The sequence below is a fragment of the Melanotaenia boesemani genome, chromosome 2, assembly GCF_017639745.1.
Source record: "Melanotaenia boesemani isolate fMelBoe1 chromosome 2, fMelBoe1.pri, whole genome shotgun sequence".
NCBI classification, from domain to species: domain Eukaryota; kingdom Metazoa; phylum Chordata; class Actinopteri; order Atheriniformes; family Melanotaeniidae; genus Melanotaenia; species Melanotaenia boesemani.
The window spans coordinates 27,588,859-27,612,951 of NC_055683.1; the positions used below are offsets into that span (position 1 = coordinate 27,588,859).

Consider the following 24,093-nt stretch of genomic DNA (forward strand, 5'->3'; position numbering starts at 1 on the left):
GGACTTGAGCAGCAGAGTTCTGAATCAGCTGCAGGTGTCTAATTGATATTTTAGGTAGAACCTGTAAAAATGCTGTTTCAATAATCAAGCCAACTAAAGATGAGAGCATGGACTAGTTTTTCCAGGTCCTGCTGTGACATCAGATCTTTTACCCTAGATATATTCTTAAGGTGATAGTAGGCTGATTTTGTAATTCCCTTAATGTGTTTTTCTGTGGTGACCTTTAATTGTTTCTCTTTGGCTCCAAAGACAATCACCTCAGTTTTGTTCAGACAAATCCAGTCATTAATCTCCTCTATGCATTTACCAAGAGCCTGTACGGGGCCTTGGTCTCCTGGTGACATTGTAATATATATCTCTCAAATGCAGCACTGAGGTCCAGTAAGACTAAGACTGACATTTTTTTCATCATCTGTATTCAAACATATGTCATTAATGACTTTGGTCAGAGCAGTCTCAGTGCTGTGGTGCTGTCTAAAACCTGACTTGAAGACATCGTAGCAGTTGTTTTGTGTTAAAAAGTCGTTTAGCTGATGAAAAACGGCTTTTTCAATTATCTTACTTAGAAAAGGAAGATTTGAGATCGGCCTGTAGTTGTTCATTTGTGTCTTGTCTAGGTTGTCCCTTTTTAGCAGGGGTTTGATTACAGCCGTTTTTAAAAGTTCTGGGAAGACACCAGAAATTAAGGACAAGTTCACAATCTGTAACAGATCTGACTCCAGAGTCTTTGAGACCTTTTTGAAGCAACCTGTAGGCAGGATGTCCAAGCAGCAAGTTCAGCTGACATAAGATGTCGCCCAGATCTTTGCTGTTAATGGGATTAAACTGTGCATACTCTGCCCAGGAGGCCTGGGGCCATAACACCCCCACCTTTAAATGTTGGCTTGCGGTGGTCTCCACGTTCCATCCTCAACATATATACACACACATTAAATTAGTCACACATGACAACGTTTTACACAGGCATTATACATCACTGTATACGCGGGACAGGGCATCTGCACAGACATCCTCCACTCCTTTTTTGTGCTTTATTTCAAGGTTGTATTCCTGGACTGTCAGTGCCCAACGCATTAACCTTTGGTTATGGTTATACATCTTATTAGGGAATGTCAGGGGGTTGTGGTCCGTATAAACTTGCACAGGCACCGGTGAGGATCCCACGTACACCTCGAAGTGCTGGAGTGCGAGCAGTAATGACAACGTTTCTTTTTCGACTGTGGAGTAATGCAGTTGGTATCCCGCAAATTTCCTGGAGAAATAGCTGACGGGGTGATCAGTCCCATTGTCACCAGTCTGCAGGAGCACGGCGCCAGCCCCCACAGCACTAGCGTCGATCTCCAGTTTAAAGGGCTTACTCATGTCGGGTGCTGTCAAAACTTGTGCATGTTTGAGGAGCGCCTTAGCACTCTCAAACGCATGCTGGCATTGTTGGGTCCACCGGTACTCACGTTTCGGGCTCACTAGCTCAGTTAGCGGACTTACAACCGTCGCATAATTTTTGCAAAAATTTCTGTAATACCCTGCCATTCCTAAAAACCGTCGTCAGGCTTTCCTGTTTACAGGAACAGGGTAGTTCTCTACGGCAGCTATTTTAGCGTCAAGTGGGCGCACTTTCCCTCTGCCTACCTGCCTCCCTAAATATGTCACAGTCGCCTGGGCAAAATCACATTTCGCTAGGTTTAATGTGAGCGAGGCCTCACCTAAGCGAGTGAACACGGTCTCCAGAGCAGCGATGTGTTCATGCCACGTATTCGTATACACTACGATATCATCCAAATGTAACACGGGGAGATGGGGCCCGGATCGTGACTGAGGGCGGGACCACAAGAGCCCACTGGTAGACCAACCCAATTCCCAAAGAATGGTCTAGGGCTCCCTATTACAGAGTACGCAAGTTGGATCTGGCCATTAATTTATAGAAACAAGACAGTGTAGAAAAAAATAATCTCTTTATTAAACAATGTATAAAACACAACACAATAAAACACGTTAAGTAAGCTGGGTGTTAACACAAAATCCATTGCAACCAAAACCAAAACAAACCAAGAGTTAGTAAATTAATAGCAAAACCAAACCAAACATAAATCCCCAAATTACCAAACCCTTAAAAAAACACGTTTTCTTCTGCAGACAAAATAATCTAAAGGGCGTGGACCCTAGGTTAGGACATAGGGTAGGTGGAACAGTCAAACTAAGGTGCGCAAAACCCACCACTATGGGCACCGTCAACTAATTTGAGCACCATAGACTAAAGAGAGCACTAAAGAGAGCATTTAAGAGAGCACTAAAGAGAGCACAGTAGGGAGCAGAGGCAATCTGTTTTGCAGGGAGAACACACAGTTAGCCACAATACATGCTAACCAAGAAGCCAACTAGTCTTATCCATACCTCCCTCCCGAGCAACGTTGCTCTACTCCAAAGCCACTCCAGAAATACCAGCAGCTCCGTCTAGTGTGGAAGAATACACATTAGCCTGGTGTATGCATAATATGCATCCTACAGCATCATACCAGCCTTTACCTTCGCCAGCAAGCTTGGAGAAAATCCAGGGCCCAACCAATAAAACCAGACGACCTGGCTCCAACAAACCACGGTAAACCAGTTCATGGCGACACGCCGCACCGCCGCCAACACGCCCAAAGGTAGAGAGAGGAAGACATTCTAGCTACCACACCTGTTTATACTCTCCCTGATGAGCCTACGCAGAGAAAGGAAGCAGTACGGCCCGTGATGCCTTCACGACCGCGCATAGGGTCGGAAAACACACCGCCATAATTACCCTGGTGTAAAACCACCCGGTTACACAAATAAGCAGTGCAATAGGGCAAGTCAGCGAATAAGGTATTCACCAGGTGCTGGAATGTGGCTGGAGCGTTGCACATTCCAAACGCCATAACGGTGTACTGGAGGAACTGATCCGGGGTTACAAAAGCTGAAATAACAGATGCCCGTTCAGATAATGGCACCTGCCAATACCCTTTTAACAGGTCGAGTTTTGTCACGAACGCAGCAGACCGATACTATCTACACAGTCCTCCACTCTAGGTAACGGATAAGCATCAGTAACCGTAACGGCATTTACCTTCCGGTAGTCTGTAATGAAACGGGGTGAGCCATCGGGTTTAGTCTCCACCAAACAGGGGGAGCTCCAGGGACTTTTGCTGGGAATCGCAAAACCGTTGGTCAACAAATAGTCTGTTTCTTGTTTCATCAATTCACGTTTACTCGAATTACAACGATACAGATGTTGTTTTATGGGTTTAGTGGTGACAACCTCAATGTCGTGAGTTATGACATTCGTGCGTAATGGAACATCATTAAATAACCTGCGATGTCGTGAGATTAGTGAGTTTAAATCGGCCCCCCACTCAGGATTAAGATGACTGACTGTCTCTGGGAACGAAGCCAGCATTTCGGAATTGGACAATCTCTGCGCTAGCTTCGCCTCAATTTTCTCAAATAATTTTCCATCTGATGTGAAGGTTTTGGCCACAGTAACCCCCACACTTCGGGGAACTGTATTTATCTGAGTCGTGGGGTCCCCCACCGGGGGTGGAGCAAGAGCATTCCAGGTCATGTAAGCTTTAAGCATGTTTATGTGGCAGACCCTGGTTTTGCGTCGGCTCTCAGGAGTTGCGATCACGTAATCGGTTTCATTTAAGCGGTGTTTTACAACATACGGACCTGAAAACCTAGCGTTCAGTGCCGTGCCCATCACGGGAAGCAAGGCCAACACTTTATCTCCTTCATGAAACACCCGGAAAACTGCCTTTTTATCATACTGTCGCTTCATGGCCATCTGGGATGACGTCAATGCCACTAAAGCAAATTCGCGAGTTTGTCTGAGTCAGTCACGGAAAGAAGTCACGTAATCCGAGACGTTTTCTTTCGGTGACATCGGCGATTCTAACAGCCTGTCTTTCAAAACTTTTAGTGGACCCCGTAGTTCATGCCCGAATACGAGTTTGGTTGGGCTAAATCCAAGCGATTCTTGGGGAGCCTCAAGAGCTGCAAACAGTAAAAAGGGGATTCCCTCATCCCAATGACGTCCTTCCTGTTCGCAGTATTTCCTTAACATTGACTTTAGCGTCTGGTACCACCGTTCTAGGGCCCCCTGGCTTTCAGGGTGGTATGCAGACAAAGTAACATGTTTAATATTCAATTCACGAAGCACTTGTTTAAATACCTTCGACGTGAAATTACTCCCTTGGTCGGATTGAATCACCCGAGGTAAACCAAAGGTGGAGAAGAATTTCAGTAACTACTTAAGCACAGAGCGAGTGGTTATCCGGCGCAAGGGAATCGCGACACACATCAAAGTGAGCAGAAACACATTTCCCCCACGAGTTCGAGGCAACGGGCCAACACAATCTATTATTAAATGTTCAAAAGGTTCTGACACTACTGGAACTGGATGCAAGGGTGCACGCGGAACTTTTTGATTAGACTTTCCCATTATTTGGCACACATGGGAGCTACGTATGTGGGCAGCAACATCCCCTTTTAATCCCGGCCAGTAAAAATGTTTTAACACGCGTCTGTACGTTTTTCGCATGCCCAGATGTCCCGACCAATGATCATCATAAGCCAGAGCTAGTACTTGGGGACGGTAGGGCTCCGGTACGACAATCTGGGTCTCCACATTCCAGTCAGCTCCAGGAATTATTACCAGACACCAACGTCTCATAAGTACGCCATCCCGTATGTAGAACTTACAGCTGCCTGAGGTCAAGCTGTCAGCACTCACCACCTCTTGGTAACAACGTTGTAGCGTAGGATCCCCCTCCTGCACCATACGTAATCGATCACGTGATACAGGAAGAGAGGGATCAGCCCGGGGCAGCGGAGACCCCCGAGCTTTTATGTCGGGGACCTCCACTCCCGCAGCAATCTCCCCCTCCTCCTCTGCCTCACTCGGCACAGCAGGCTCTAGAAAGGAAGACAAGGGTTTGTTTCTCACCCGATTAGAAGCCTCGAATACAGCCGATTTCACTGCCAGCTGAAATACTGTTCTATGCTTAAGACCGTATTCGTCTGCTAACATGGCAGCCTCTGACAAAGAGTTTACCCTCTGTTCATTTAAATGAACCACAAGATTATCAGGGAGTTGTCTTTTAAATTTTTCCAACAACATTAATTCTTTTAACGTTCCTAGAAAATTCACACCACATGAAGCACACCAGCGGTCAAACAAATTACTTTTTTCTCTTGCGAACTCAACGTAGGTGTGGCGTTGGTCTTTTCTGAATCCGATAAATTTTGGTCTGTTTGCTTCAGGAACTAATGCATATGCTTTTAGGATGGTGGCCTTCACAATATCATACTGCTGACTATCCAACAGCGGAAGAGCGGCAACCAACTCCTGAGCTTTTCAAGAAAGTTTACACTGTACAAGGAGTGCCCAAACATCTTGAGGCCAGTGCAGCGCTAATGCAATGTGCTCAAAAGCAGAAAAGTAGCAGTCCACATCAGATTCTCTGAAGCTAGGCACAAACTGGATGCACTTAGAAATATCAAAAAGACCAGAGGGAGAGGTAGTAAGCTGGGAACCGGCTGAGGTACCAGCGCGAGGTGTTGCAGGGAAACCTGCTTGAACTTCCAGCTCCAAACGACGCAAACGGACAGCTTTGTCAGCCTCGATTTCCAGTCGTCTGATATCGAGCTGCAGCTGCCGTTGCTGGGCTTTTTCCTGGGCCTCCAGATGCAGCCTGGCTATTTTTACTTTCACCCGGGCATCTACCAGGGAGGCTCCCGAGCTACCATCAAGGGTGAACGGTTCAAACCGCGGGAGAGTAACAGGTGTCTCTGGCCTGTCATCTCCCACTGACCCTTCATCAGAGACATCCGGCTCAGGCGGATTCTCCGGCTCAGCCTGCTGGGGCCCCGCCTCCACTGGCGGACTCTTCACACAAGCCAGCGCAGCCTGAACACCTACAGCCTTCAGCACTTGCCTCTCCACCAGACCAGCCACCACTGCTGCCCTCATGTCCACTTTCTTCAGATTTCGCGACAGAGGAATCTCATAAAAGTCTGCTATGACAGCCAAGTCATCCTTTCGGCAAGCGTTGACCTGGTCCAGAGACGGATTTTCTGTAAACGTCTCTAGGTCAAAACGAGCCATTTTCTCACAAGCCACTCCTCGTGTACAATGTAAAAACTCACAATTTAGTGAAAAGAGTCTCTCCGCACACCTGTTATCAATAATCTCCCGGACGAGCCCCCACTTTGTTACGTCCCCCCCGCTAGGGATCAGGGAAAACGCAGCAAAACAATAAAGATCCGATATAAAAGGAAAAACAGGTATTTTATTTCTACACAACACAAATCCAAAATCCACAGTCACAAAACACACCGGGAGCCTTAAAGATAACAGAAAAGATCCTATGAAAGAAAAACCCGGAAATATCTACAGTTTCAAATAAACAAACGAAAAGTGTCCTTTTTCAGGTATTATATTTAAACAATAACCCAACAAAAAAATCAGCCAGAAACCCTGGGAGTCATACACTAAGAAAATAAAAAAAACACACAGCTAATAAACTCAGGGCGTCTCTTTAACAAGATTCAAATAATCAAACAATTAAACATAAATGTTTGTCAAAAGCAAAAGTTCATTCAAAAAACACTAATTTAACTGAGAGAGTCCTGCAGCAGTGGAGCAAACCTGTTCTGTACATTGTCCTCCTTTTTCTTTCCAGCTAAGTTTGTGCTAACTAGCTGTGTGTTAGCACAATCTTGTCCGCTGTTTTTGTTTAAGGCAAGGTTGTTTCATTTCCACACAATCCATTCACTTCCACATTCACCTCGAGCTGTTGAATCTTTGTTTCCAGCATGTTAATTCTCTGCAAAAGTGTGTCATAGTCATCTGTAGAGAAGGGCGGCATCTTGCAGCTAGTTAGCTTTAGCTCCTGAGTAACTGTAGATAAGGCTTCTGCTATTTGTAGGCCACGCTGACGTGACACTGACAAGATTGTAAGTCTTTAAAAAAATAGCAGTATCCAACCAAATCTACCACAAAATACAGTCCCAGTTATTAATGAGTATCCAAGAGCCATTGCTAATGAGTTTCTTGAGTAGAAAAATAAGAATATTGGCAGAAAAATGCAGGCAGAGGGGAGAGCGAAGCAGCAAGCGTCAGTAGGGGACAGAAGCAGGAAGTGGATAAGAGGATAAGGTGGCTTATGCTGGTGTCTTAAACTTTCCACACTAAAAGTCCAGAGCCCTGCACACTGGGGAGTCATTCTGCCATAAGTCACAATGAGGTCAGGCAAGCACAGAGAGATGATAAAGCCATAGGTTATGTTATCAGGTTAAAGAAAAAACATATGAAAGTCACATGAGGGAAGCCACCAGTAGTCCAGTGAAGAGGTTTCTGCAAGAGTGGTAATGGATTGAAAACGGACTGCTATACAGAAAGACAACTGGTTGTGCCTGAAAAAAATAGATTTGTTTTTCTGAAATTTCTACATGATAAGATGGACCATGTAGAGAGGGTCATTCTGATGAGAGACCAATTCGATTTGCCATAAATTAAGAAATAAATTGGAGTCTATGTGCACCCGTGTCTTAGGTCAGGGTGCAGGTTCAATTATCACAACTTGTCCCCTTGAAATGGTTTCTATCGATTTTTTGCACCTTGAGCCAAGTGCAGGGGAATTTAGATATATCCTGGTGGTGGTTTTGTACCTGCTTTGCCTAGGCCTAACCCACCCAGAAAAAATCTGGTGAGGCAGCCAGAGAAAAGTTACTCAATGACTTCATTCAGTTTGGTTTCCCCAAGAAGCACTATCATGGCCAGGGCTGTGAATTTTAGAATAACTTATTTACAGTACGACCCTGCAGCAGCTTTCAGTAATTACCTGTCAGCTCTCCATCACCATTTCCTTGAGGACAGAAACAAGAGAAAGATCCCATTTCCACCAAATGAAAGACAAGTGAGAAACTGACAGTTAAAAAAGGGACAGACACATCTGCCTGCCAGCAGTGATTTGTCAGATTCTAAAGAGGATGAAGACACAAATTACTGGGTCCAAATACCTGTAAGGGAAAAAGCTGTCAGTGAATCCCAGAGCATAACTCAAGTATGCAGGGCAAAACCATTCCCCTCCCCGTGCAACCTCCAAGACCAAGAGGAAACATCATGGGACATTTTTTACATGACATTCAAGATGACACAGCATCTGATCCAGAGTTATTACATGGGGAGAGAGCAGCAGAGCTGGTACAATCATCAGGATTGGCCAGTAGGCAGTCAGAGTCTGGACATATGTTGGTATGTTTACATTCATGTGTGTTGACAAGCCTATTAACGTGTAAATCACTAATGCATTTGCACTTTGGAAACTTTGGAAACCTTTACAATGTTGTGGGCTTTAACTAGATGAAAAGATGTTGATTGTTACTGTTAACTAAAGTAAACATGCCATATGCATTTCTTTGATAGATATTTGATAAATTTCAAACAAAAGACTCCAGGATGACGAGTCAACACAACAGTAGTGTCTTGTTTGTTTATTTTACCTTTTGTATCAGTAACTGCTGTATGGTCACATGCCTAGGAACTGCAACATTGTTTTGCTCCCTTTTAATCAAGACGCTATGTTCAGAATGTGCTCTTGCTAAGACTGAGAGGCCTTGTTTGTGAGCGGTTCCCAGTATCTTAGTTTGTGTTGTGGAGTGCCAGTTCTGCACTCTTAATGGAGTTTTCAAACTTCAGTATTTGACTGTTGTGTTGACTGTTGATGATGATCTAAAGTATTATAAAGAATTATCATTATCGGGGACGGAGTCTTTGTAGTTGGAATGTAAATGGCATGGGTCACTTCATAAAGCAAAGGAAAAATACTTAGTACTCTTAAGGCAAAGAAGTATGACGAAGTATGAAACTGTTTTCCTTCAGGAGACACGCCTTTTAGATTTGCAGCATAAAAAACAACAGTTTACTTAGTAGCTCCAGTACAAGTAGAGTTGTAGCTATTTTGATGGATAAAAGCTTACAACTCAAGAATAATGGAGTTTTAAAAGATTATTCTTTAAATATTAGTTTTAAAATATGGGAGATTTGTTATTGTTGAAACTGAAATCCAGGGTTATCCAGTAATACTTGCTAATATTTATGCTCCTAAATTATGTAATGATTCCTCTTTTTTGGGAAGGCTGGAAGGTAAAATACAAGAAGTTCAAAATGAACGTAACCTGCCTATTTAGGTGGAGATTTTAACCAGGGTTTTTTTATACTTTTGGATCTTCAGGATGTGAGCTTCCAGTTGCTATTGCATGTGCCAATAAATTTATCTAAAGAGACAAATCTTCCATCTGTTCCATTCCCAGGAGTAGTTTGGGAAGCATTAAAAGCTTATTTTAGAGGGTTTATTATTCAGCTTGCTTTGTACAAATAAGTAGGGCTGTAGAAAATGAGTTTGTAGTTAGAATGTCAGATAAAAATTTGCACAAACTCTGTCAGGTTAAATACAAATATAATTCATTATTCTCACAGAAATGGAATTCTTACTTTTCGGGGCTCGAAGGCATTTTTTTTAAGGAGACAAAGCAGGGTGGATGTTGACAAATTATATTAAGCAGCAAAAGGCCCACAGTGCTATTTCAGCTGTACAGGACCAGCAAGGTGTTCTCTACACAAATCCCTCTAGAGGTAAATTTAGTGTTTAAAGAATTTTATGCTGATCTTTATAGACCTAAATTGAAAGCAAAAAGGTGTGATGCTGAGAGGTTTTTGTGTGGATTAAATCTTCCCACTGTGTCAGGGAAAACAGAAGCATAGTTTTGATGCTCCAATTACTTGTGAGGAAATTATGGAAGTTAATCTGCCCACAGGTAAAACACCTGTCCCTTACAGATTTATAGCTGAATTTTACAAATTGTTTTCATCTGAACTTGTCCCATTAACGTTTGATATGTATATGGATGTTTCTAAAACTTTCTCAAGCTTTATTTTTTTCTTTTTCTGAAAAAGAATAAAGATCCTACAGACTGCCATAGCAACTGTCCCATCTCTAATTAAGTATAATTGTCACATTTTTTCCAAAATCCTGGCCAGAATGTTAAATAGTGTGGTTTCATTCACGTTCATCCTGACCAGGTGGGATTTATACGTGGTTGCCACACTACAGATAATATATGGAGACCTGAAGATATAATGTGGGCTACCAGAGATAGTAAGGCCTCCGCTCGACAAGGCATTCGACAGGGTTAAGCAAAAATATATATTTTTAGTTCTGAGGTGACTGGGCTTTGGAGATGTTTTTATTAAATTTTTACACTTAGTATACCAGGAACATAATGCTGCCGTGATTACTAATGGGCTCATTTCACCATATTTTAGAATATACTAGGGTACCCGTAAGAGCAACATGGCTTCACCAGCTATTTTTGCTCTTGCTCTTGAGCCGTTAGCTGCTGCCATCCTTAAAGACCTGAAATTCCAGGTATTATCATTAGTCCTGTGTCGCACAAACTAATGCTATATGCAGATGATATTCTGACTTTTGTTACCAGCCCTGAGACCTCTATTTCTGCATTGTTGTCTATAAAAATTTTTAGAATATATAAAATTAATAGGTCAAATTGCGAAGCTCTGGCATCACAGCCATCAGTATCTAAAAATATTTTATTTTTAAACACTGGACTTAAAACATACTTACAAAGTCTAGTTTATTTAAACCAATATAAAGTTTCATGTCACATCCTTTTGACTTCCCTAATAATGCAACTTAAAATTTAGTTGCAACCCATAAGAGCAACACGATTTTCATGTGGAGCATCTGTATGGTTTATGCTTTCACCAAAGCAATCGGGTGCTCCTGGCATCACTGAGCAAATCATCTGAAAGGAGAACCGTTTTCACAGTTTTTATGTTGTTGTTTTCATTCAGTCGTGCCAGTCCAATCATCTCTGACATGATTCAGGCAATTGGATTTTGGTTTCAGCTTTCTCAAAAGAACTGTTATTATTGCAAAATCTAAATTTATTCTGTCCTGTAGTCTTGCATAAACACTGAAAAATGCCTCTTCATATGCTAGTTCCATAATTTATTCCATAATTTACTCCATTAAGAAACAAATGCTGATTGAAATTCTGTGTTGTTTGTTTAGCCGCCCTAAGAAAGAGGGACAATAATTATGATAATGACTGCACACTAGAAATGGCATAATTGTAATATTTAGAGGAAGGCCAGTGGGTTCACTGGCCTACTTTTTTCATATTTTTACATTGAGGTATTTACTTATAGTTCTGCTTGACCTAAAAGAAGCCTGTAGTTTGGCTGCATGTCATACATTATTTCCCACTAATCTTCGGGACCAAATGCAGTTGATGACATTTAAACCAATGGAGAAATTAAAACAAACATTGTGCAGATATTAGGACATTCTGATGCAAATGGATTACAATGGCATTTCCATGCATCTTTGCTACATCATCAGATCAAAATGCAGATGAATGATTTTCTCTAAAAACATCTTTTATCCTTCTATCATTATCTCTTCATCACTTTTTTCTCTCTTTCTGCTTTAATGCATCTGCAGAGTTTTTGATTTATGATGGTTTCTCCAGGTGTGCAGACATGTTTCCATTCTGCTTCTTATTCCAGCTGTCTTTCTCTCAGCTGCCACGATGCACGTATCCCTTTGCAGCATATTTACTCTCCCACAATTTTCAAAGCGAGTTAAAGGAAAATATTTAAAATCCCATGAAAGCTGCCTCATCTGTTTATAGTTTATGATATGATTATTTATCTTCCACCTCTATACTATTCTTTCCTTGGATTTACATGTCTTTCTCCAACATATGATCCCAATAAGCACTTGATGACAGAAAACAGCTTCATGGATGAACATAAAAGTAGTTATTGTAATCTTTGCTGGCTGAAATTACTGCCACATCATTTCATGAAAGGAAAATAAATCCATTTTAAAATCATCCCATCTAGTTTATATGCATATGTTGCTTAAAAATGTGTATGTATATATATATATACAACAAGTGATGTTACACTTTGCTCTCTGTCTTGCCTGTGACTGTGTGCATGTCTAGGTTTGTAAATAACTGGGTGGGTGAGTGTAACCACATCTCTTTCACCCTGGCGAGACTAGACTGGAGGCTGCTGTGGCTTTTTTTCGTCTGTGGAAAATCACTGCTTGCCCATGTATGCACACAGCATGTACTTTGTTATAAAATTACTCATCAGGATGATGATTGGCTGAAATACTCATAAACGTATGCTGTACTTTAAGGGCATTATAATATACATTATTGTCCTTATGTCAGAGCTAAAGAAGTTACTGTAAGGCTGACTAATATGTGTTGGTGTCTTGTTTTTTTTTTTCTTTGTTGTTTTTTTTTGTTTGTTTGTTTGTTTGTGTTTTTTGTTTGTTTGTTTGTTTGTTTGTTTTTTTGTTTAGTTTTTTGTTTTGTTTTGTTTTGTTTTGTTTTTTGCAAAATGTCACCAACAACTTGCATTAAACTGTTTGTCTCTTGAATCTGTATTGCCTGCAAAGAAATGAATGTAAATGCCTGATACAGACTGATACCACATACCTCATCTAGTCAAAGCATAGATGCCATCATAAACTTGTTTTTCCAGTGTGTTTATGTGTATTATGACTTAACATATGAAGCTCTGGAACCACCCATTTTGTTATATAATATTAAACAGAATATTAAACATTATTCTTTAAAACTTCATAAGATTTCTGATTTATTTGTTTTTGCATTGGAGAAATAATCACTTTACTTCAAGCTGTGTTAATCTTTCTGTTTTCTTTTCTTTCCCTGTCAACATCAATGTTATTGGTGATGCAAGAGGCAGAAAGATGTAGAACAAATGTAGAAAATAAATCATTTTAAAAGAAAAGCAGAACAAAAATAATTAGTAAATAAACAAAAGTAGTATATGAAGAACTCCAGCAGCTATATAGTTACAAGAATATCCTGAAACATACTTATTTTAATTCATAACTACATAGTTGATGTACTAAAAAAGAAAAGAAAAGAAAATAGGATTAAATTTAAAATATGCAGAAGCTTCAAAAGTGAGAAGTCCTTCTGCGCTTATAGTACATAGAACAGAGTGCAGTACTCTGCTGCCCCCCCAGAAAAAGAAAGAGCTAATGCAAGCAACTCACACTGTTCTCCATCTCTCTTTTGTGTGATTTAAACATCTGTGGAGCAGATATTGTGGGTTTTACCTTGCCTCTTCTCTTGGGAACAGAACATTGGGTTCCACTTACCTACGCACAGGCTTAAATTCAATTAAGTACTCTGTGAAACAATCATGTCTAATACCCCCTGACATATAAGTCACACTCAGGCTTCACACACCTCCCATGCCTTTCTTTCCACCTCCTCACTGATGTTCCAGAAGGAGTCTTTGAGAGCTGCAGTCTCTCTCTGGATGTTTGTGTAAGGCATAGTGATGCACTAAAAGATACCAAAACAAGAAGGGCAGCACTGATATTTGCTCTTTGCTGATAATATTGTTTTTGTGTTAAATGTCTCCAGTAATGGAAGAAAAAAAGAAAAATCAAACTCCCATGCATTATCATCTGATCTAGAGCTTCTTGAATTCTCAAGCCATGACTAACAGAACAAAAAACAAGTTACTGCTCACATGTAAACATATTAAAAATATCCACAGTTTAAAGGTTGCAACAAATTATTAATTTAAAATATCAGTGTAATGAGAGGGAAACACTTCACTGCAAACAAAAAGAAGGAAAAAGTACTCAAACTATCCAAAATTAAATAAAAGATTCTGCAGGAGATCCACCTGTAGCTCAATTGATTCAGCCTTCATTGTTTCCATTCTACCTCCTCTCATGCAAATAACTCTTACACACGTAGGCTCCTCAATATTAAACATGACGAAGAGATTTCAACTGTTAAAGTTGCTTGTCTCTAATGATATCAAATAGATCCTCCCTTCCTGGTCTGCGTCAAATCCACTGCACTTAAGCGAACTTATAAATGAGTGCTTCAAATGACGCAAAGCATCAGAGCCAGCAGAGAAGCGCATTTCTAACAGGTGAGTTTACACCTTAAACTTGAAAATTCTCCACAAGTCAATTCAATTTGGTAAATTAGCTTTATCTGTCAAAGTTTGTATCTCATATCAAAGTGCTTCAGTAGCTGCATGTGATGAATGAGAGCAGGTTGGCCAGATTATCTCATTCGGGTCAATCAGCTCCATTTAAATTGAATCAATTTAACTTCACTTACTAAAATTGATGACAATCACAGCAAATGGGGTGACTCCATGAAACAGATGTAGGGAATAAAGAGTGCTATGCTTTCTCTAAATACTGCGCTCATTTTCAGAAGCATGAGACTAAAAAATATTTAAACTTTCATTTACCCTCTGCAGGCTATGTGTGGTGTGGCTATATTTAATTTCATTTATGTGTAGTATTTCATGTGTGTTTTGCTGTAAACGTGACTTAAACACATCATGACGACTTTGACTTTTTTTTAAAAAAAAGCTACAAAGACAACAAAACTGAGTTGATTTATTGTCTGAGAATACAGTAAAAAGTGAAAGAAAAGTAAGTATTGCAGTATAGAAAATAAAATAAAATGGAAACAGGTAGAATCATTTAACTTATGAATGATGAGTATTTGCAGTTATGAACAATGACAGCAGTGTTGCAAATGTCCAATTTCACTTCTGTACGAAACATATTTCCACACGTTCAACTAAACATACAAAATATTAGCTTATTTCAAGAGGCATGACATTTTCTAAACTACAAGTAGACTAATACTGTTACTTATTCAGCAGTTAATTATATTCTTTGAAATACTATTTAATACTCTGCTTTGTTTACTCTATTGTCAGCAGATAAACCCTAAGAGAAACACAGCTGATTAGGTTTGCCATCCCCAGGGAGGAGCAACTTTGGTGAAGAGCTGCAGTCCTCTGTCAGTGTGATTAATCCTACAGGAGTGTGCGCAGCACTGAGGTGGAGCCAGCAGCAGAAGGAGGTGAGAAACGCCATTAAACCAGAACAATCCCGTGGAGGTGGTGAGGAACAGTCACAGCCTCCGGCTTCAATAGTCCAGCACTGCAGACGTCTTGTATTGCAATTAAAGACTCTTGAAGTTTCAGAATGTACAAATCAGCCCTATCAGGAGCTGATGAAAATACTCCCAAAGCCCAGAAAAAGCCTGTTATTTGTTAAAACCTTTTGGAACATCCTGCAAGCCTCAATAGACCAATAAATCCCTCTTTTATCTCTGGCTTCAGTTATTACATCAATCCAGCTTTATTGAATTTACCCCTATTTACTTATCATCCTATTTTCAGAAACAGCATGAGAAATAGCCACATGTATTAAACAGGCTTTTAAGAGCTCCAGCAATTTAACACATTTCCACAAACAACTGTCTGCACACAGCATTTGGCCTTTGCTGTTCAAATCTGAGAGCTGCTGCCCTTTTATTTCTGCTGTGAAAGGGTGGTGCCATCAGAAGGAGTCTCTTAAGTGAGTTGGATGTCCTTGTGTTCAGGGAGTCACGTTTCCCAGAGGAGAGTCCACACCGACACAATAACAAGATAACAGCCTGAGGAGAGACCCTGATGGTGTTTGTAACATGTTTTTACTCTCTGGCAGCTGCCTCTGCAGCCACTTTATCCCATCTGAAAATAAACTTCTCAGCAGATCAGAAGCAGAAGCTCTAATGAACAACAGCATGTATGATATGACACAGGCTTGGACTTTTGTGTGCAGCTGGTAAAGCTTAGCAGATGAATGAAGTCATAATAACAAGCATATGTTTTTAAGGGAAGTGTTGTTTTCCGTGTTAGTGAATAACTGCAAGTGTGTGTCTGCCCAGAAATTACAAAATGTGTTGCATAACAATCATCACTTTTCTCACTCTTCCCCTCTTAGATTCTTGGTTTTTGCAGTTCTGGAAACATGGACGGATATCAGTCATCACTCAATTCAACTTCGACCCCGACTCAGCTCCCTCTCAACACCACAGTTCACATCAATGCCACAATAAAGCCTTTCAGTGTGTTTGACGGATGTGAACATTACATAGAGGCCATTCTCTTTGACCTCACCTTTCAGACCATCAATGTCATTGTGGGAATCCCTGCAAATCTGCTTGTCATTGCAATTCTGATCCACAATCAGAAAGAAGCCTCCACCTCAGACATATTCTTGGGCTGCTTGGCCTTTATGGATGCCTACTTTGGTGTCATGACCCCCCTCACCTTTTTTAACCTTTACCTCTGGCACAGCAAAGAGGTGTGGTCTGCTATTAAGTTCTCTTTTGGTGTGAAAGATACCAGCGGCCCATTGTTTCTCTCCTGCATCTGCCTGGATCGCTTTGTGGCCGTCTTATTTCCCATCATGTTTGGGCAGCTGAAACACGTTAAGTACAGGGTATTCCTCACAGTGGTGGTATTCTGCCTCACCATTGCCTACTCAACAGCCAAGATGGTGGGAGGGCTCCCCAACTTTGAGAAGGTGTTCACTGGTGAGATCCTGGCTACATTTACCTGGATGATGGTGTGTAACACAAGCATCCTGTGGGCCCTCAAGAAGTCCCGTGGTCCAAGTAAAGATGAAATGCACCCCATGAAGAAGAAGGCCTTCAAAATGGTGCTCTCTATCCTTTGTATCATTGTGTTTAACTACCTGCCACTAGTGATACTCTTTCCATTTGAAGACCACTACTCTCCTGATGTGTTTCGCTGTTATGTGCAACCTGCAGGATTTGCCTTCCTAAACATTAGCAGTACTATCCAGCCACTTGTCTACTTGTCTCGTCTAGACAAGCTGCCTTTTTTCCCAGAAGCTTGCATTAAGAAGTTTTCTTCCTGTTTCAGCACAGAGAATAAGAAATCTGGCCCTACACAAAATCCTACAGCTTAGATTTGTACAACTTCCTGTTAAAAAGAACATGATATTGTGCAAAATGGAAATCAAAACAGAATCCAGTGATTTTCAAATCTCAAATTTCCTTCACACAAGAGCATTGAAATATATTATATTATTATATTATATTATAATATATTGAAGATATATTTAATGTTCAAAGTGAGATGTTTTACTATTTCATAAAAAGAATCATTTTGAAGCAATGCCAGAAACACGTCTAAAAAGAAAAATTGGAGACTGGAGTAAGGGGTAGTAAAGAAAAAATAGCTGGAGGAGCATGTTGCAACTATTTAGGTTACTTGGCTACAGATCAGTAAATTGAGAGCACCTTAGAGAGGCAAAGTCGCTTAGAAGTGAAGCTGGACAAAGGTTCAAGAATCTGAAAAAAGAAATGTATCTACAAATTGTGGAGCAATTTGAGAATTATGTTCCTCAATATTAAATTATGGAGACTTTAAATGTACAGTTTGTAAGCATTACTGACACCTAGTGGCAAGGATATGCATAAAACTTCAAACGCCAAGCTCAGTTCTTCTTCTTTGTATTTGACTGTCTAGACTGGAGTGTTTTGCTGCCAATAAGCACAGTTGTGAATGGATAGTGGCCATCAGTGGCCAAAATTCTTCCAGTCATAAACATGTTTTATTAGTGATGTGCAATATCACTGATTTTCTTCTGATCTGCAACCAAGTAAAATTCAATTCAGTATCAGTGATACAGATTCGATACTTTGTACAGAAACTTAATGTGTTTGCGAAATCACTTTCAAAGCAGCCTTCATTCGTATTGCTGTGGTCACAGACATTACATAGATGCAACAACTTCTTCTTCTTGTTATCTTGGCGATTGGCATGCAATGATTTGGTGCATTTGCCACCAACTGATAAGGAGGGCCAGAAATTCACTGACTGAGTGTTTAATTGTGTGATATGTCAGACGGGTCATCCTGCGGCCATCCTCTAAATTTAATGTTTGAAACCTCATCAAAATTTTCATAGAAAAGGAAGATAAAGTGGTTTTTGATGGATTCAGTTCACCCCTGTGACAAGCCATCTAAATGCCTAGAATTTAGCATTACCTTGGTGTCTCTTACCGAGGTAATGCTAAATTCAGATTTTTATAATAGCCCTCTTGTGGCACTGCAACAAAACAGGCATAATTCTGTCATGGAAGCCATGACTGTTTTAAACCTGAATCTATGGATGCTACTGAAAATGTAACACTGTTCTTTGTGCCATTTAGATGCAAGTTAAAGCTCCATCATTTAAAAAAGAAGCCACATGTGAACATAATCTGGAAACACAGCCATCTTCTCCGGGTCAAAGCTTTTGCCAAATGGACTGAGGTAAACATATTGTGTGGTCAAACAAATTTAAATGAGGGAAGGAAATATGATATAATTACAAAGAATGTGTGAGCAATTATTTGGAACCTGCAACAGCATCACTTATTTGTTTGAGTATGGCGCCACCTTGTGTACAAAACAAATTAATAGACTTGTTTTTATTACTAAGAAAAGGAAAATATCCCAGAAAAAGCTTGTCTTTTCAATGTTACATAATAATATTTATGCAAACATGTAATGTGATTTTTATGAGGTGTATGGTGTAGGTTACACAGCCATCATTCGCTGCTCCTATAGTTCAATATAATATGATTGCATGTCACTGACAGAAGAATTACAAACTAAATGAAACCATAAACTGTGACGGATGGCAAATTTCATCTCTGGGAAAAATAAAAAATCATTTATATTTATTTAAACATTAATCAAACAAATTTTTCTATGTTCTTTTCCAGAACAGAGTGCAATATACCCGATGTTGTATTACTATTTATGTCTGACCTTCAATCACATCAATCTAAAGCTTTTTGTTGCTGTTGTTGTTTTGTTCATAGGAGTGGAAGAGCTATTGTTGCAGCTTACTGTAAAATGATAGTTTATTTTATTTTATTTGGTTGTATGACTGATTTAAACATTATTATCAAAGAAAGAGTACTTCTTGTATATATTTGCGTTCTTGTGGTCAGATTAGAAGCTTAATGTAGTAAAAATAAAATAATAACTTAGATAAACATTAGATAGGCTCTGTCTCAAGTAAAAATGTGGCTTAAAGGGTCTGTACAAGCTCATGAATTAGTTTTTCCATTCTTAAATCAATACAAAAAGTGAGTGTCAAGCTTACAACTCACCATTTTAACATTGATTATATTTTTAATGTTATAATGGAACATGTGAAGTCTGCAGGAAGACAGCATACCTTGCAAACCACTCCATGAAATTATTTAAAAACATTTTTACCTCCTTGGCTTTGCACTTCACAAATTATGTTTGCCCTGCCATGGCAAGCTCAGTAATATTTGAAAAAACAAGACAGAAAAAAACTTTTCAGATGTAAATAATGACAAAATAGGAAGCACAATATTTCACAAAGATGATAAGATGAAAAGCAGAAAACTCATCTCATAATAACAATAATAGAGATTACAAAATTAGAAGAAAATAATACATTCACAAAACATACTAATTTGAAAAAAGCAATGTTTTAGGGGGAAAAAAGCATTACAAAAAATATTTTTTTCCAAAATATGGGAGAAGCAACTACAAAAAAGAAAAAAAAGCACAACAACAAAACCAAAAACAAAAAAAAAATCACAAACATGTTTAAACCAATAATAAAAGTATGTTTTTTTCCATGTTAATGTTTTCTGAAATGTTGTAATTTTGTCCTGTTTGTTGTGCTGTGAAAACAAAAACATGTAATTTTGTTTACATGTTTTTTTCTTTGTTGCTTTTTGTGATTTGTTTTTTGTGACTTCACTTTTGCTATATTACATTTTAGAAATGTTCTTCTGAAATGTTGTTTTATCTAAAATATAGTTGTTTTTTTTTGTGAAGTATTGCTTACCCAACATACCAATTAAAGGGATTCAAAGGTTCCAAAATGACAGATCTTGTTATGTGTGTTTTTAGGCAGTAGCTTAATATTTATTTTACATATAACGGTAGCAAGGCTTTTATACCCCTCAGCAAATTATTCAAAATGTCAAAGTGCTTCTTTGACATTTTGAGTCAAGAAAGTACTTTGACAAGCATGTGTGTTTTTGTCATCTTTCTTGAAGAATTACATGGCTGATCAATGCTTACCACATATTTTGAGAGAACTTGCAGCATCACAGATTGCCTCCAATCCTCATTAATGATAAATGACTCACCCCATCACTGCCGCAACATTGCAATAAGCACCTTCTCTGGCAGTATCCTCAATGGTTGACTGCTTTGTGTATAGAAATATGGATATAAAGGCTCTGTGAATGTTTCTCTAAATGAATAAATTAGTGCGTTGTCAGCAGGGTCAATAAACGACACCATTCCCTTGTTATAATCCAGTTGCACTTTGACCTGCTTTGGCATTTCTGAAACTGTCAGTGGAGTAGGTGGCGAGGTCATCGCTCTGAACTCTCCGTCCCGGAAACATAAAGTCCAGAAGCCATTTTCAGGCCGAGCAAAGATCTCAGCGTTTCTACGTACAGACAAAGAGGCCACACCCAAGAGCCAGTCATGATTACTTCCTGTTTCCACAATCCAGTGGTGCCTTCCTGAGTCTAGCGCAGTTGTGCTTACCACTTCAGCGCTCATGTGGAAGCGCTCTGGGTTGTCAGGGCAACAGCCAGACTGCTTTGAGTAATGGAGGGAAGTGAGATTGTCAGAAAGGATGAGGCATGGGTGTGCTGTGTTTGGATCTAAAGTTACAGGAGCTGAAAGACAGGAAGTTAAGAATAACATGTATATTAGGATTTGGGTCATGCAATTCTTCTCTAATAAAATAATGATGAATACTCACTATAGTCAACATTGGAAAGTATTTTCTCCCAGACTCTGTATTTTAGGTTGGAGAGATGTTTGGACACATCAACTAGTAGTCCAGACATGTCAAAACCAAGCACCTTGCCATTACATCTGTAATAACGACAAATATCTTACATCAAGAAAACTCACACTGAATGCATGAAAATCGTGTTGTTTTGTTGCATATTTTTGTTAACATACCTGTCCTGAGTTACTTTAAAATTCTGGAAAAAAACAAAAACAAACAAACAACATCAAGGTGGGAAGTTTTCAAATATAAATAAAACAGTAAAAACATCACCAACCTTCAATAAAACCATGTCATCTTCCTTCAGCTGTCTCTGGATGACAGAGATGGCCTCAGAGGCAGATAGCACCTCTGCTGAGATTTCTTTTATCTTAACTTTTACTGATGCTATCTTCTCCTCTTCCTCTTGTTTCACAGCCGTTAATCTGGCTGACTCTTCGTGATAAAGAGCTTGATGTAGCTGCTCAAATTGGCTTTTGATCATCTTCTCTGTTTCCAGCCTCTGACTCTGAGAGGAGATCATCACAAAATGTGTTTTAACATATCTTTATGTTTCTCACATTTCTCTATTATATCGTCATGTTACCTTTATGTACTTGAACATGTCAACAGAGGTCCTGTGAATTCTTTCGAGACTTTTCAGTTTATCTTGCAAGTTTTTGAGAGATGTAGCAAGTTGGTCCTGGAAGTTAAGCAAATCTTATTTAGGAGCTATGGCATAGTTAGTTGTAATTTTTTTGATGTTTTAGGTATAGATACTTCTCTAAAGGTGTGGATCACATACAGGGCCGACTTGTGGAACTGCATTCTACCTTTATACCTTTGAGTCAATTCAGCTAGCATGCTTAATCGTCTTACCTTGCAGTCCAGCAGAGCCTCCTCTACAGGTAAACACTCATGCCTCTTATGCTGTCTGGAAGACTGACAAACCACACAGAGGGGCTGTTTGTCAACCAGACAGAAGAGTTTTAACTTTTCCCTGTGCTGGTTACACTTCATCTTGTCCTCAAGCTGCTCTGAATTCTGCCGCTTGACCTCCTGAAGAGCCTCACAGACATTTTTCAGAGCCAAATTAGATGGAGGATTGGTCTTGGGTCTTCTTTTCCTGCAAACTGGACATTGTCTTATTCCTGTGTCCCAGCAATGCTTCAAACAATTCCTGCAAAAGCTATGGCTACATGACAGCAAAACAGGGTCTTTAAAGATGTCACAGCACACTGGGCATGTAAGATCCTCCTCTGGAAGTGACATTATAGTCAGCTTGTAGTAGATTTTCCAATATATCCACAATTTAAAACATTAAGTCCTCAAGTTTTGCTTCCTCTGTCCAGGGTAAATGCTGCTGTGTCATAGAGCTCCAACTCCAAATCTATTGTTCTTGACGAGAAGTAGCAAATGCTCTTGGATTTCCTGCACATGACTTTTGTGGGTGTAACATCAGTTATGCAGCAGTGTGGAAAAAAACACTGTATGTAGCGAAACAGGAAACAAAACCCTATTGGCTAGTTGCTGGGAGCTTAAAACTGGTTGGTAACTTGCTTCGAGTCTGGAATGTGATCATTCAGGGTGTGAATGCAAATGTTTCAGTGTTAATGTTCATGTTAAGAGCCTAACATACAAAATGGCATATATTTTGAGCTACTTAGGTTATTTAATTTTCTTGGCAAGTAACTCTTTATTGTGATTTAGAGAAAAATGCTACAATTACTTTTGAATATCCATTTTCCAATCAAGACTTGTCTTCATGGTATGGCCTGAGACAAACGGTTTAAAAGATCACAGGATTTTAGCTACTGACAACGTCAAGCTATTTTCAAGAGATTCAAAGCTGAATTCTCTCCTGGAGATTTCTGTTTAAGGTTGCATGTTTTCCCTGTGCCAGCATAGGTTCTCTCCAGGTGCCTATACTGTTTTTTGTTTTTTTTGTTGTTTTTTTTTTTGTTTGTTTGTTTGTTTTGTTTTTTTTGTTTTTTTGGGTTTTTTTTTTGGAAGCTAGAAGCCCAGATAGCAAAAAAAAAATGTTTGGCCCAGATATGCCCCCATATGTGCCATTTTGTTTGGCTCAAATTTGGTCTTCACTTACTGTGAAGACTTTCATGTGAGTGTGGCCTCCAAAATGAGCCACATGACCACCACATGTGGCCCACAAGTAAATTGTTATAATCTATGTCCAGGCCAGCTCCTCATGTTTAGAACTATTCTGGTCCAAACCTTTGCTGTAACCCACATCCAGGCCAGCAACAGACATCTGGACCACATCAGGCCCACACAACTCTTGCCAGCGTTTGAGGGACCGAGCTGGTGAAGAACAAGGACACAGTTGGTTTTAAAAAGGAACAGGTTTTATTTACCCAAAAAAAATACCCACGGACAATTTTGGGCCATTAAAAGAGGTCAAGTGAATAAAACTAAACAAAAGTATAACAATAACTCAGAAAACTTTAAACTAACTGTTTAACATGAAACTCAAAGAAAACCAAACTAACACAAGAACCAAACTGACCTAACAAACACGAAACAAAGGGGCACTTAAATACTGGCTGATCAGATCAGTTTAACACATATGAGGGGTTAACAAATACATTAAACAATGAGAAAAATACGAAACAGTCAGTTCACTTATTACTTAAAAAAAGAAATTACCAAAAATGAATCAAGAAATCAAACTAAATAAAATCCAAACACCATATCTAAATATTTAAAGATATGGAGGCAATTGATCTCCCCTCTGGAAGGAACTGGCTTGGTCTAGGCCCATGGTACTTCCTGCTCCTTGGCTTCTACCAGTTGGGCTCACTTCTGCCCCCAAGCGTTCATAAGGCTCCCCCTGCACCATTAAGAGAAAAGAATATATGTTAAATACACAGAACTTAAACAGAATTGAAAATACAATTGTGCTCTAATGTGCACGCTAACAAAAGAGACCTAAAACATTTCAACCTAATTTAAACCAAATATATAAACATGTTAGTGTTAACTCAAACTAACATAACTGAAATGTGTTGGTGTAGTGGGGGTTACTGCCTTTAAATGTGTGACTGTAGGTATGGTCAACACATAGCGCCATAACTGAGCCACAGGTACCAAAAGTGCCCAGGGTAGGCCCAAATGTGTCTGCTATCAGGGAGCCGGAGAGTGCAGTGCATGGTTGCTGGCTCTGTGACAAACTGGTGACCTGTCCACCGCCTCTGACTTGGTGACAGCTGCTATAAGGTCCAGACCTCCAATGAAATTGTTCAAGATGATGCAGGTATGGAAAATAATGGATGGATGTTTCTGTTTGATTGTGTCATTTTACCCCCTCTCTG

At 39.7% G+C, this 24,093-nt stretch overlaps 2 protein-coding genes and 1 long non-coding RNA gene across 3 annotated transcripts; 1 reads left to right on the forward strand and 2 right to left on the reverse strand.

Moving 5' to 3' along the window:
• The first annotated feature begins 15,935 nt into the window (after positions 1–15,935).
• Positions 15,936–16,901, forward strand: LOC121628109 (G-protein coupled receptor 183-like). Its single transcript, XM_041967022.1, has one exon. The coding sequence runs from the start codon at positions 15,936–15,938 to the stop codon at positions 16,899–16,901; it is 966 nt and encodes a 321-aa protein (XP_041822956.1).
• Positions 16,902–18,645: 1,744 nt separating this feature from the next.
• LOC121653237 lies at positions 18,646–19,463 on the reverse strand. The gene is made up of 2 exons (XR_006012764.1): positions 19,210–19,463; positions 18,646–19,179 (listed from the first exon to the last, which is right to left on the reverse strand). It is a non-coding gene; the product is annotated as an uncharacterized LOC121653237 (long non-coding RNA).
• Positions 19,464–19,608: 145 nt separating this feature from the next.
• Positions 19,609–22,723, reverse strand: LOC121652729 (zinc-binding protein A33). The gene is made up of 6 exons (XM_042005670.1): positions 21,644–22,723; positions 21,372–21,467; positions 21,063–21,293; positions 20,959–20,981; positions 20,753–20,868; positions 19,609–20,666 (listed from the first exon to the last, which is right to left on the reverse strand). The coding sequence occupies exons 1-6, from the start codon at positions 22,034–22,036 to the stop codon at positions 20,128–20,130; spliced, it is 1,398 nt and encodes a 465-aa protein (XP_041861604.1). The 5' UTR covers positions 22,037–22,723; the 3' UTR covers positions 19,609–20,127.
• Between the last annotated feature and the right edge of the window lie 1,370 nt (positions 22,724–24,093).

Bases quoted from the DNA above. Each gene is read 5' to 3' on its own strand.
- LOC121652729 (XM_042005670.1), bottom strand. From the start codon at position 22,036: ATGTCACTTCCAGAGGAGGATCTTACATGCCCAGTGTGCTGTGACATC. The intron at 20,869-20,958 runs GTATGTTAACAA...TCGTTATTACAG, and splicing joins TTTAAAGTAACTCAGGACAG to ATGTAATGGCAAGGTGCTTG. The intron at 20,667-20,752 runs GTGAGTATTCAT...CCTGTCTTTCAG, and splicing joins ACTTTCCAATGTTGACTATA to CTCCTGTAACTTTAGATCCA.
- LOC121628109 (XM_041967022.1), top strand. From the start codon at position 15,936: ATGGACGGATATCAGTCATCACTCAATTCAACTTCGACCCCGACTCAG.